The sequence below is a fragment of the Vipera berus genome (assembly GCF_964194415.1).
Source record: "Vipera berus genome assembly, chromosome: 15".
NCBI classification, from domain to species: domain Eukaryota; kingdom Metazoa; phylum Chordata; class Lepidosauria; order Squamata; family Viperidae; genus Vipera; species Vipera berus.
Window position 1 is genome coordinate 7,123,882 of NC_138218.1, and position 14,415 is coordinate 7,138,296.

The 14,415-nt window shown below is 49.2% G+C and overlaps 1 protein-coding gene across 1 annotated transcript in view; it reads left to right on the top strand.

The window, feature by feature from the left end:
• Positions 1–3,917: 3,917 nt before the first annotated feature.
• Positions 3,918–14,415, top strand: part of ASTN2 (astrotactin 2) — a gene marked incomplete at its 5' end in the record, with an annotated part of 296,834 nt that continues 286,336 nt past the window's right edge. The window contains one exon of the mRNA XM_081339487.1: positions 3,918–4,527. Coding sequence (XP_081195613.1) covers positions 3,918–4,527 — 610 coding nt within the window. The remainder of the gene's footprint in view (positions 4,528–14,415) is intronic.

Consider the following 14,415-nt stretch of genomic DNA (forward strand, 5'->3'; position numbering starts at 1 on the left):
TCAGTAATTGAAGGGAGTGGGGTGTGGGAGAAGGAGGAGGAGGAGGAGACGACTGTGGGATCCTTGGTGCTCTCTGAGCTTGGTTGTTTTTTTGAAGTTCATGATCCAATTAGGTAACATCATCAGTGACAGAAAGGAGTGGGTTGTGTGAGGAGTAGGAGGAGTAGGACAATGACAAAAAGGACTGTGGGGTCCTTGGTGCTCTCTGAGCTTGGTTGTTTTCTTGCAGATGTTTCCTTACCCAACTAGGTAACATCATCAGTAATTGAAGGGAGTGGGGTGTGGGAGAAAGAGGAGGAGGAGGAGGAGGAGGAGGAGGAGGAGGAGGAGGAGGAGGAGGAGGAGGAGGAGAATGATGTCATTATCTTTGGTTTCTGGTATATTCCTTGCTGGAAAAGGTTGCAGCCTTACAACTCCTCCTTCGAAAGTCTGCAGGTGATAGGAACGCGATAGGAACGCGCGTGCGTTGGAGAAGACCGTCCTAGATTATGAGACAGAAAGCCAGGAAGCAGAAGGTCTGCCAGGAGAAGCAGTTTCTTTAGACACTGGAGGGCTTGTTTTGTTTCATAGCATTTGGCCCTACAAATCCAGCGACCTTTTAAAATAGCGCCAAATACTTTCACCTGGGATCCGATGCTGCATTTTCAGGGCACCGTCCATGTTCTCCTGCACACATGGCTGAACAGGCTATCAAGTCACAACAGCTGTTTAGCTACTATAGATTGGAGCAGGATTTGAACTCTGAAGTCGGAATCCCCCCCACCCCACCCCAACCCCACCCATCCCGGGGATCCTTTCTGCCTATCCAGCAGTTTGATATTTTGAAAGGGCAAACTACTAAAAGTAGTTTTACTCCGAGACGGCTTGCTGCCAGCGCTAGGTGGGTTCAGCCACACAGAAGCAGCTCCGTCACCTTTGTAGGCAACTCACTTGCCTACAAAAAAGCGAGGGTAACTCATCCAAAATCTTGCCTGAGGCTCATCTCCAAGTTGTGATTGCAAAGTCAATTGTCAAACAGGAATGTGTTGCCAAAGGGGAAACCCAGCAGTAATAGAAAAGTGGGTGGTGGGTGGAGGAGAGAGACACACAGAGAGAGAGAGAGAGAGAGATGGAGGGGGGGAGAGAGAGGGGGGAGGGAGAGAAAGAGAGATGGAGAGAGGAGGAGAGAAAGAGAAAGAGAGAAAAAGAGATGGAGGGGAGAGAGAAAGAAAGAGATGGAGTGAGGGAGGGACAGAGTGTGAGAAAAAGAGAGATAGAGGAGAGAGAGAGAAAGAGGAGGGGGAGAGAGTGAGAAAAAGAGAGGGAGGGAGGGAGAGAAAGGGAGGGGGGAGAGAGAGAGAGAGATGGAGGAGAGAGAGAAAGAGAGAGATGGAGGGGGGAGAGAGAGATGGGACTGCACAGAGTTCTTGCCTTGCATCCAAGGCAAGAAGCATCGTGTAGAAGGCAATACAGAAAGTACTCGACTTACGACCACAATTGAGCCGAATGTTTCTGTCCCTAAGCGAGACACTTGTTGAGTTTTCCCTCATTTCACGACCTTTCTTGCGACATTTGTGAAGCGAATGCAGCTGTTAAGTTAGTAACGCGGTGGTCAAATGGATCCGGCTTCCCCCTTGACTTTGCTTGACAGAAGGAAATCACGTGACCTCGAGACGCTGCGGACCGTCACAAACATACCTCAGCTGCCAAGCGTCTGCATTTTGACCACGTGACCATGGTGCTCTCCGAGCCTGGTGGTTTTCTTGCAGACGTTTCATTTACCCAAACTACGTATTAGCATCACCATCAGGACTAGCCCTGGTGATGTTACCTAGTTGGGTCCTGAAACGTCTGCAAGAATCATGGAGCACCAAGGACCCCACGGTCGTCGTCCTCCTCCTCCTCCTCTCCACACACCTCTCTCTCTTTAATCACTGATGGTGTTATCTAGTTGGGTAATGAGACGTCTGCAAGAAGAAACACACACCCCCAGCTCAGAGAGCACCCAGGACCCAACAGTCGTCGTCCTCCTCCTCCTCCTCTCTGCAAGCCCCCTCTCTCTTCTAGACTGATGATGTTGGGTCATGAAAGCACCCAGGACCCCACAGTCCTCCTCCTCCTTCTCTCCACACAACCCACTCCCTTCAGTCACTGATGATGTTACCTAGTTAGTTAATGAGACATCTGCACGAAGACAACCCCCCCTGCCGTCCCAGCTCAGACAGCACCGAGGAGGACACCCCCCACACACACACACGCCTCCTTCTCCTTTCAATCCCTGGACGACGTCTCCTAATCGGGTCACCAAACGCCCAAACCACCCAAATCATCCCACCTTGGAAGATGACCCCCCCAACCCCCACCTTCCCCCTCCCCTCCCTCATTTCCACCAATCCCCCTCCCCCCGCTACAACATCCCTTCTCCATTCTTCCGAGTCCTCATCGCCCGCCGCCTGGCGCGAGGGAGGCGCACGGCAGACCCCACCGAGGGAAAGTTTAAGAGCCTTGGTGGCGCAGTGGGCTAACACCTCCTTAAGTAACACCAGCTGCCTGCAATTAGTACAGGTTCGAGTCCCACCAGGCTCAAGGTTGACTCAGCCTTCCATCCTTCCGAGGTAGGTAAAATGAGGACCCAGATTGTTGGGGGCAATAAGCTGACTTTGTAATAATGCCGCTTGGGGGGGGCGAAAGCCCTAATAAAGCAGGCATATACATAGAATGAAGGCTATTGCTAAGCACATTGGTTTGTGCTTCTTAAATTGTAAGCCGCCCTGAGTCTTCGGAGAAGGGCGGAATATAAATGGGATTAGATAGATAGATAGATAGATAGATAGATAGATAGATAGATAGATAGAGATAGATAGATAGATAGATAGATAGATAGATAGATAGATAGATAGATAGATTAGATAGATAGATAGATGATAGATAGATAGATGATAGATAGATAGATTAGATAGATAATAATAATAAATAATAAACCTTTATTGTCAAAGTACAACATGTGTGCATTGAGATTAGCTGAGCCTCTCCCCCCCTGTGCTCTCTCCCCCCAACACACAGTGACAACAAACCCTCCATCCCACCACACTATGTTGACCAACTACACCACACACCGGCCTCCCAAGTCAATTCTGCATAAGATTATGTCCCATTTAAAAGCCTAACAGCCCACGGATAAAAGCTATTTTTCAGCCTGTTGGTACGGCTGGCTATATTCCTATATCTCCTACCGGATGGTAGGAGAGTAAAGATAGATAGATGATAGATAGATGATAGATTAGATAGATAGATAGATAGATAGATAGATAGATAGATAGATAGATAGATAGATAGATAGATAGATAGATAGATAGATAGATAGATAGATAGATAGATAGATAGATAGATAGATAGATAGATAGATAGATAGATAGATAGATAGATAGATAGATAGATAGATTAGATAGATAGATGATAGATAGATAGATAGATAGATAGATAGATAGATAGATAGATAGATAGATAGATAGATAGATAGATAGATAGATAGATAGATAGATAGATAGATAGATAGATAGATAGATAGATAGATAGATAGATAGATAGATAGATAGATAGATAGATAGATAGATAGATAGATAGATAGATAGATAGATAGATAGATAGATAGATGATAGATAAAGTTCCAACATCTGCGCCTGGCATCTCTGGAGCGCAGTCCGGCCGCTGCCGCCTTTCCCCGGTCCCGGAGCGGGCGGGCGAGCGCGGCTCTCTCTTCCCCCACCCCACCCCACCCCCAGCTCCGGGAAGGCGGAGCCTAACTGGGGAGGGGGCGGAGCCAGGCGAGGTGGGCTCTGCCTAGCGGCTCCTGCTGCGGCGGCTGCTGCCGCTGCTGGTGCTCCGGGCTCGGCGGCGGCTGCTGCTGCTTCTCCTCCTCCTCCTCCTTCTTCCGCGCCATGGCAGGCGCGCGCGGCTGGCCGCCGCTGCTCCGCCGCCGCCGCCGCTTCCTCCTCTTCCTCCCGGCCTCCTCCTCCTCCTCCTCCTCCTCCTCCTCCTCGCCTTCTTCCTCCCCGGCGCCTTCTCTGCTGCCGCTGCTCTTGCTGCTGGCCAGCGGAGCGGGGCCCGGGGCCGTGGCGGCCGTGCAAGCAGCAGCAGAGCCGGGCGGCGGAGGCAGCGCCAGAGGAGGAGGAGGAGGAGGAGGAGGAGGAGGAGGAGGAGGTGCGAGCAGCGGTGGGACCCCAGGCGGCGTCGTCGGCGGCAACAGCCGGCCAGGCCGGCCGGGGAGCAGCCCGTGCCGGGAGAAGACGGTGACGGTGTCCACCTTGCCGGTCTTGCGGGAGAGCGACCTCGCCTGGAGGAGCGGAGGAGGCGGCCCTTCGGGGGGTTCGGCCGCCTCCCCTTCTTCAGCCTCGGCCGCCGCCGCCGCCGCCGCTCCGGGTTCGGTACCTCCCGGCGGCGGCGGCGGCGTTGACTCGCGTTTGCTGCTGTTCGTGAGGAGCGAACTGCCCGGGCGCGTGGCGGTGCAGGACGACCTGGACAACACGGAGCTGCCCTTCTTCACTCTGGGTGAGTCAGGGGAGGGGGGGAGGGGGGGGGGCGAGACGGACCTTCCCCTACTCCGCCTTACCTGCCTTCCTCTTGGTCTCTTTTCCCCCCACCCCTTTCCTCTTCTGCTCCTGTGTGTGTGTGTGTGTGTGTGTGTGTGTGTGTGTGTGGCTTCCTGCGGGTCGTGCCCTCCCCCTGATGTGGAGAACACGGAACTGCCCTTCTTCCCTCTGGGGGAATCAGGGGGACGAGACCGACCCCCCCCCCCCACACACCACACACACACACACACACACACACACACACACACACACCTTACCTGCTTTCCTCTTGGGGTCTTCCCCTCCCCCCCCCTCTTCTTCTGCTCCTGGTGTTTGTGTGTGTGTGTGTGTGTGTGTGGCTTCCTGGGGTCCCCCTGATGTGGAGAACACGGAACTGCCCTTCTTCCCTCTGGGGGAATCAGGGGGACGAGATCGACCCCCCCACACACCACACCACACACACACACACACACACACACCCCTTACCTGCTTTCCTCTTGGTGTCTTCCCCTCCCCCCCTCTTCTTCTGCTCCTGGTGTTTGTGTGTGTGTGTGTGTGTGTGTGGCTTCCTGGGGTCCCCCTGATGTGGAGAACACGGAACTGCCCTTCTTCCCTCTGGGGGAATCAGGGGGACGAGATCGACCCCCCCACACACACCACACACACACACACACACACACACACCCCTTACCTGCTTTCCTCTTGGTGTCTTGCCCCCCCCTCTTCTTCTGCTCCTGGTGTTTGTGTGTGTGTGTGTGTGTGTGTGTGTGTGTGTGTGGCTTCCTGGGGTCCCCCTGATGTGGAGAACACGGAACTGCCCTTCTTCCCTCTGGGGGAATCAGGGGGACGAGATCGACCCCCCCACACACCACACACACACACACACACACACACACACACACACCCCTTACCTGCTTTCCTCTTGGGGTCTTCCCCTCCCCTCCCCTCTTCTTCTGCTCCTGGTGTTTGTGTGTGTGTGTGTGTTTGTGTGTGTGTGTGTGTGTGGCTTCCTGGGGGTCGTGCCCTCCCCCCCAATCTGGATAACACTGAGCTGCCTTTCTTCACTCCGCAGGACTCAGGGGGACGAGACGGACCTCCCCCCCCCCCCCGCATTACCTGCCTTCCAATTGGTCTCTCTCTTCCCCCCGCCATTCTGCTCCTGGTGTTTGTGTGTGTGAGTGTCTGGCTTCCTGGGGTATTCGTAGCCTCTCTTCCCCCCCCCCCCCAATCTGGATAACACGGAGGTGCCCTTCTTCACTCTGGGTGGGTCAGGGGGACGAGGCGGACCCCCCCACACACACACACACACCTGCCTTCCTCTCGGTTTCCCCCCACCCCATTCTTCTCCTGGTGTGTGTGTGTGTGTGTGTGTGTGTGTGTGTGTGTGTGTGTGTGCTTCCTGGGGGTCCTCGTGGCCCCCCATCCCTTCGCCACTGGCTCCTGAAGAAGTGAGGCTCCCTTTAGTCTGGCGTGCATCCTTGGATACTTGGTCTGTTTGTAGGAAGCTAGCCTTTTGTTTCTTGGATTTTCTTTTCTTTCTTTTTTTTTTTGGAGGGGGGGGGAGATTTGGGGAAGACGGAAAGCGAGGTTCAGGGCTTTGCTTTCCCACAACCCGTGTTCCCGAAAGCCTGCCTGCCTGCCTGCTTCTTTCCCTTTCCCCTCCTTGGTGGTTCTTCTTCTTTTTTTTGTACGTCTGTATAGATTCTCAGCCATCCCTGGTTTGTAGTTGGCTTTTTTTTTTTTTTGCAAAAGTCGACTTGACCCTTTTTCATCAGTTGTGTGTGGGGGGAGGGTCTTCAATTCCCCTCCCCTCCAGAAGCTTGGCAGGGGCGAGGAGGATCTAACCCGCTGGGTTGCAATGTGGGGTGCCTCATACCGTGAAAGATGCTGAAAGGGGGTGAATGGACGAAGGCAGCGTCGGGCAGCAGCCTTCTCCTTTCCTTTGGACCCGATTCTGCAGTTTCTCAGTCTCCCCCACCCCACCCCTTTTCCTGGCTTCCCTTCCATCTTCCTTCTCCTTCCATCTATTCCTACACCTCTCGCCTGCCTCCTTGTCCTCTCTCTCTCTCTCTCTCTCCACCCCCTCCCTAATTGGTGTGCATTTCAGTAAGACACGTGTGGCGGGGTGGGGGGGGCAGGGGGGAGGCTTCCCTACTTGCAAGAGTAAACAGGTGTTCTACACTGCCATCCTCAGCTAACTGAGCCCTAGAGATTCAGGAAAGCACGTGCACAAAAGTAAAAAAAAAACAAAAAAAAATCGAAAGATGGAAGGCTGAGTCAACCTTGAACTAGTCAGGATCGTACTGCTGGCAGTTGGCAGAATTAACCTGCAGTACTGCATTTTAACCACTGTGCCACCATGGCAGAGAGAGAGAGAGAGAGAGAGAGAGAGAGAGAGAGAGAGAGAGAGAGAGAGAGAGAGAGAGAGAGAGAGAGAGAGAGAGAGAGAGAGAGAGAGAGAGAGAGAGATGTAGGTAGGTAGAATATACAATTGATAGAAAGGTAGCTAGCTAGTTAGTTAGACAATAGATGATAGATAGAGATAGATAGACAGACAGACAGACACAGACAGACAGACAGACATAGCAATAGCACTCAGACATATGTATTGCCCCATAGTGCTTTACAGCCCCTTCTAAGCAGTTTACAGAGTCAGCATCTTGAGCCCCAACAATCTGGATCCTTGTTTTACCGACCTCGGAAAGCTTGAAGGCTGACCTTCAGCCAGTCAGGGTCAAACTGCCGAACTTTTGGCAGTCAGCAGAATTATTAAGAGTCTTTTAAAAAGGCTGCACTCTCTAACTAGGTGCCTGGTTCAGCTAAAATGTATTTTGGGGGGCGGGGGGGGGGGAAGTGGTGCCCTTCTCCCAACACCTGGGAGCGCATGCACACCTGGTGTAGATTGGAGAAGCTTCAAAATGTTAAAAAAATATATACTGGGCTGTCCTTGTGCAAACTCTTAAGGGGTGGATTTGCGAGTCAAAAGTGCGCGAGGTCACAATTGCAGAGAGAGGATTGTGAATTGTGCAGGTCAATAACTGACCGAGGTTTTTCTGCAGTGAGCAGAGGCGACATAAGGAAGGTGGAACGGTATACTAGAAGTTGCAGGTATACTAGAAGTTGCAGGCACTCCTCGACTTAACAACAGTTTGTTTACTGACCGGACGGCACTTTGAAAAAGTGACTTCCTCCCTTTTTTCACACTTACAACCTTCCCCATGGTCATGTAATCAAAATTCAGATGCTTGGCAACTGACATGAACTTATGGCAGTGTCCCAGTTACTTGATCCCCTTTGGCCGCTTTCCAATAAGCAAAATCAATGCAGAAGCCAGATTCGCTTAAGCGCCGTGTGACTCACTTAAGAACTGAAAAGATTCGCTTAATAGCTGTGTCGAAAAATGGGGGAAGAACTCCCTTAACAAATGTCTCGCTTAGCAACATAAATGTTGGGCTCCATTGCGGGCATAAGCTGAGGACCTAGTTGTATTGGAAGGAGAATAAAACATTCAAGACCTTTTGGGCTGTGCAAAATAACTTTGTAGATCTGAAAATCCTGGAGAAGATATTCCTCGTAATGTTACTTTTTCTTTCTTTCTTTGTTTTAAGGGATTTTTGTGTTCTCACAAACACACACACCCAAAAAAAAACAAACCCCAGCATTTCTTTCTCTCTTTTCTAAATCACCAACATACCACGGTTCCCTGGGCAGTGTACAAATCAATTACGGCCGTATAATTAAAAATAAAACAATGCAAAGTAATAAAACAGCAATATAATAAGATATAACGGAGCAGCCACATACTGGCAGACACAGTTCATGAAATCGCCAGCCAACTAGTAACTGGGGTGAAAAAAGAGCATGTAGGGTTTGGAGTCAAGTTGAGGCAGCAAAGGCTGTAAAGAGCTCCTCCAAAGAGTCAAGTTTTTTTTTAAAAGAAAAAGTGGGGGGACATTTTTTGAAATAGGGCATCAAAGTTTGACCTGAGAGATCAAGTGGAAAACTAATAGCGGTTTCCCACCACAGTGAGTGAGAGAAGAGTACAGCTGTGCAACTCCTTTAGGGATCTCCCCGGTGGGAAAATAGATCCTGAACCGGCAAGCTGCATTATAGGGGGGAAAAAAAATTCCAAAAGAAAAGTATGGATGATGGTGATGGAGATGAAGGTGGTGGAGATGGAGATAGTGATGGTGATGATGATGGAGAGGTTGATGATGATGAAGGCGATGGAGATGGTGATGGTATGAAGGTGATGAAGGTGATGGAGATGTTGATGAAGGGGATGGAGATGGTAATGAAGGTGATGGAAATAGTGATGAAGGTGATGATGAAGGTGATGGAGATGTAGATGGTGATGATGATGAAGGTGATGGAAATAGTGATGAAGGTGATGATGAAGGTGATGGAGATGTAGATGGTGATGATGAAGGTGATGGAAATAGTGATGAAGGTGATGAAGGTGATGGAGATGTTGATGATGATGAAAGTGATAATGATGATGGTGATGGTGATGAAGATGATGATGATGAAGGTGATGGAGATGGTGATGAAGGTGATGGAGATGGTGATGGTGAGTCCTTGGGGAGAAGGGCAGCATATAAATGTAATAAATCTAAATCTAATCTAAATCTGATGGAGATGAAGGTGGTGGAGATGGTGATGAAGGTGATGGGGATGGTGAAGGTGATAAAGGTGATGGAAATAGTGATGAAGGTGATGGTGAAGGTGATGGAGATGGTGATGAAGGTGATAATGAAGATGATGGAGATGTTGATGAAGGTGATGATGAAGGTGATGGTGATGATGGTGATGGTGATGGTGATGAAGGTGATGCTAGTCAGGATGATTTCCAGATGTGGCAGTCTATGCTGATTAGAAGAATCCTTGATCTAGAAGACAGGCTTGAAAGAACTTGTTGAGCCTGTAACTGGCTGGGACAATGTGGGAGATAACCCTGAAGTGTTTCAGCATTAAAGCAAAGGATATTTTGTTCAGCGTTTATGTTTCTTTGCCTCTGGTTGCCACAAGTGTTTTTGCCTGTGTGTTTGTTGATATGCTTTGCCTGGGGAAACCAAAGTTTGCTTCTTCTTAAGACGTTGGGAAGAAGCCACAACATTTCTCTTGCTGGTTTAGCTAATAATTAGCAGTTATTTCATCTGCAAGACCTCGCGGCTTTCGAGACACCGCTACTTGAGGAAAATCTTGGCATCGGGTGTAGTTTCCTTGGTAACAAGATGCAAGTTAGTTGGCCACAATATTTGCCTTTCGGACTGGCCTGCCTTGTGGTGCCCCATCCAACTTCTAACCAGAGCCATTCCTTTTTGTGGTGAGCTGGGATCAGTGTGAGGCAGAGAGTTTAATTTAATGTTGCTGTTGTTTTGCGGTGACTTGGGAACCAAATTTTGCAACTGAAAGATCATCGTGTATTTTCCTCCATTCTTTCCTCCCTCCCTCCCTCCCTCCCTCTTCTTTCTTTCTTTCTTTCTTTCTTTCTTTCTTTCTTTCTTTCTTTCTTTCTTTCTTTCTTTCTTTCTTTCTTTCTTTCTTTTCTTCCTTCCTGTTCTCCCTCCTTCCTTCCTTCCTTCCTTCCTTCCCTTCTCTTCCTTTCCTGCTCCTCTTCCTCCCCTCTTCCTCCCCTCCCTCCCTCCCTCCCTTCCTTCCTCTATCTCTCCCTCCCTCCCTTCCCTTCCTCCTCCCCTCCCCCTCCCCCTTCTTCCCTTCCCTCCCTCCCTCCCTTCCTTCCTCCCTCCCTCCCTCCCTTCTTTCCCCCCTCCAGTTCATCGCCTCTTGTAAAAAAAAAAAAGATTTGCAAACCCAACACATATTTCTTTGGCGCAAACAATCACACACTCCACAGAGTGGCAGCGTGCACTTGAAGAGACACTGAAAGGAATAGGTAAATTAATAATAATAATAAAAAAACACCCCCAAACAACGGAAGGGGTAACATTCCAGAGGTTGCTAGACAGGTGACTTTGCTCTGACCAACGCTTTGCATATCAATTTTCCATCTGTTCTTCTCATTTACCTTTGGGCTGTCAAGGATTCTCCGTGCCCGCTTTTTAAGGACCGGGAAAGGAAATGAGGTGTCGCGCCTTTTGCTCTAGGACAAAATAATCTGGCCAGGTCTTGTCAAGATAACTCTGGTTATTTCCTCCAGAAAAAACAAAACGAAACGGAAATGTTTAAGAGATCACACCCAGACAGTACCGTCTTGGGCAGAATTGCTCAAGCCGGCAGCTGATCTCTAAGCAAACATCTCAAAATCTTCCCCTAATTTCCTGGCGTAGCTTCCCACTGCTACAGTCCTCGAAAAACCTGGGCACCAATTAAGGGCTTCCCCGAATTTCAGATGACAATAAGCTGTGGGGTGCGCAGGAAGGACCAGCTGGCAGAAGCATCTGGGCACCTCTGGGCTGTCTCGAATTGAGGCATTCTGAGGTTGCCCGCAAAGTGTCCTTCCTGTGCATTTAGTCCTCGACTGAGCGACCACGCGGGAACCCCAAATTTCGACCCCTCCGCCAGACGCTTGTTAAGTGAGTTTTGTCCCCCATTTCCGTGACCTCTTCTCGCCGCCGCCATTAAGCGAATCGCTGCCCTCGATGAGTTAGGAAGCCGGTCGCTAAGCGGGCCCAGCTTCCACCCCCCTCCCACGTTGACTTTGCTCGTCAGAAGGTCGCAAAAGGGTAAAGAAATCAGGTGCGACCGTCAGGAAGGTGAGTCAGTTGCCAGGCGTCTGAATTTTGATCAGGTGAGGGAGGGGAGGCTGAAAAACGGACCCTCCCTGACTTTTTCCCGCTGCCGTTGTAACTTTGAACAGCCGCTAAACCAAGTGTTGTAAGTTGAGGACTTGCCTGTATTGAATATACCATCCCTACGATCCACACAGGTAGGAATTACAGCCAGGAAATTCCATCGGAATGGCGCTTTCTCCGTTTTAATTGATTGTCGCAAACTGGTGGAGGACCTGGCCTGGCCTTGCTCCACTGAGCTGGACCCACCGCACAACTCCCAATTCTTGCACACCTTTCTTTGATTTTTTTTTGTCCCCCCCCCACTTTTCCAGGACGCATGGAAAGAGGAATGCTGACTTCAAAAGCTGCTTTTAATTATGCCCCAAACCTCTGTTGACTGTTCTAGGCAGGCCACGGGGTGATTTGTGAGGCTGCTGAGATTCTGATCTATTGACGCTATAAGGATGGTTGGAGATATTTGGTGAATTATGGGCAGCCTGTGTTTCATCTGCACGGGGAGATGCTTTATGTCTTTCATTCATTAGCCAGACACATGCCAATTAGCCTGACGAATTACGCCTTGTTATTGGAGTGGTTATGCACAAGTCAGGAAAGGAATTCCTGAGTTACCCAGGGAGGGAGGGAGGAAAGAAGAGAGGGAGGGAGGGAGGAAGGGAGAAAGGAAGAGAGAAAGGGAGGGAGGGAAGGAAGGAAGGAAAGGGAGGGAAAGGACAGAGAGGGAGGAAGATGAGAAAGGGGAAAGAGAAGGGAGGGAAGGGAGAGAGGCAGGAAAGAAGGGAGGGAGGGAGAAAGGAAGGGAGGGAGGGAAGAAGGAAAGAAAGGAGAAGGAGGGAAGAAAGAAGGAAGAAGGAAGCGAGGGAAGGAAGGAAGAAGGAAGGGAGGAAGAAGGAAGGAAAGGAGAAGGAGGGAAGAAAGAAGGAAGGATGGAAGGGAGGGAGGGAAGGAAGAAGGAAGGGAGGGAGGGAAGAAAGAAGGAGGGAAGGGAGGGAAGAAGGAAGGAAAGGAGAAGGAGGGAAGAAAGAAGGAAGGATGGGAGGGAGGGAGGGAAGAAGGAAGGAAAGGAGAAGGAGGGAAGAAAGAAGGAAGGATGGAAGGGAGGGAAGAAGGAAGGAAAGGAGAAGGAGGGAAGAAGGAAGAAGGAAGGGAGGGAGGGAAGAAGGAAGGAAAGGAGAAGGAGGGAAGAAAGAAGGAAGGATGGAAGGGAGGGAGGGAAGAAGGAAGGAAAGGAGAAGGAGGGAAGAAAGAAGGAAGGATGGAAGGGAGGGAGGGAAGGAAGAAGGAAGGGAGGGAGGGAAGAAAGAAGGAGGGAAGGGAGGGAAGAAGGAAGGAAAGGAGAAGGAGGGAAGAAAGAAGGAAGGATGGGAGGGAGGGAGGGAAGAAGGAAGGAAAGGAGAAGGAGGGAAGAAAGAAGGAAGGATGGAAGGGAGGGAAGAAGGAAGGAAAGGAGAAGGAGGAAAGAAGGAAGAAGGAAGGGAGGGAGGGAAGAAGGAAGGAAAGAAGGAGGGAAGAAAGAAGGAAGGATGGAAGGGAGGGAGGGAGGGAAGAAGGAAGGAAAGGAGAAGGAGGGAAGAAAGAAGGAAGGAGGGAAGGGAGGGAAGAAGGAAGGGAGGGAGGAAGATGAGAAAGGGAAAAAGAGAATGGAGGGATGGGAGAGAGGGAGGGATGGGAGAGAGGGAGGGAGAGAGGAAGGATGGATATGAGAAGGAAGGGAGGGAGGAAAGAGAAGAAGGAAGGAGCGTTTAGAAGTATAGCTGTTAGCTTTCTCAGGCAAGCCAGATAGTCAGACACGGCAAGGTTTCATTTTATTGTTAAGCTCCATTAACAGAATCTTGCACGTCCAAAAGTACAGTTCTCCCCATCTCCTTTACCCTAACCCAAATTTACCTCTTCTGGGCCTCTTGCCTCACCCACCACCCCCTGAGATCTATCTATGCTGCCTCTTATCCGATGGTTCCAGGACCTCAAGGTCATTCCCACATACCAAGTACAAGGGGAAGAAGCTCTCCGACTTGTTTCTTCCATGACTTTTCTCTCTCTCTCTCTTTTTTTTTGTTTTGTTATCTGCACCCTTTCAACCTTGAAGGCTGGACCCTCCCTTTTCAAAATGAAAAGGCAGGAATTTCGTAGGCAGCTTCTGTATTTAAAACATGCCAGCAGCCTTGACTGCCACCATGAAAGTCTCCAGGCTCCAGATGTGCTTATAATGTGTCTCCCATCATCTCTACTTAATAAGTGGCTGGCTATTGGAACAGCCAGCCCGGTGCTGCGCTTTATCATTGTCCAGGCTGGCTGGGGCTCTTGGGATTTGCACTTTGCAAATGTCTGAAGCTTCCCCATTTGTGATTTTTAATGTAGCTGAACGGATGTCCATTTGGGGGAATGGGAAACTTAAGTATTGCTTAATTTCTCCTTGATTTCATTGGCTTTCAGACTCAGCTGATTAGATAGAATAGTAGAGTAGAGTAGAGTAGAGTAGAGAGTAGAGAGTAGAGTAGAATAGAAGATAGAGTAGAGTAGAGAGTAGAATAGAATAGAATAGAGTAGAGTAGAGTAGAGAGTAGAGTAGAATAGAAGATAGAGTAGAGAGTAGAATAGAATAGAGTACAGTAGAGTAGAGTAGAGTAGAGTAGAGAGTAGAGTAGAATAGAAGATAGAGTAGAGTAGAGAGTAGAATAGAATAGAATAGAATAGAACAGAATAGAATAGAATAGAACAGAGAATAGAATAGAATAGAATAGAATAGAATAGAATAGAATAGAATAGAATAGAATAGAACAGAATAGAGTAGAGAGTAGAATAGAATAGAATAGAACAGAATAGAGTAGAGTAGAGTAGAGAGTAGAATAGAATAGAATAGAATAGAATAGAATAGAATTAGAATAGAATAGAATAGAATAGAATAGAATAGAATAGAATAGAATAGAATAGAACAGAATAGAACAGAATAGAGTAGAGTAGAGAGTAGAATAGAATAGAACAGAATAGAGTAGAGTAGAGTAGAGTAGAGTAGAGTAGAGTAGAGTAGAGAGTAGAGTAGAATAGAATAGAATAGAATAGAATAGAATAGAATAGAACAGAATAGAACAGAATAGAGTAGAGTAGAGAGTAGAATA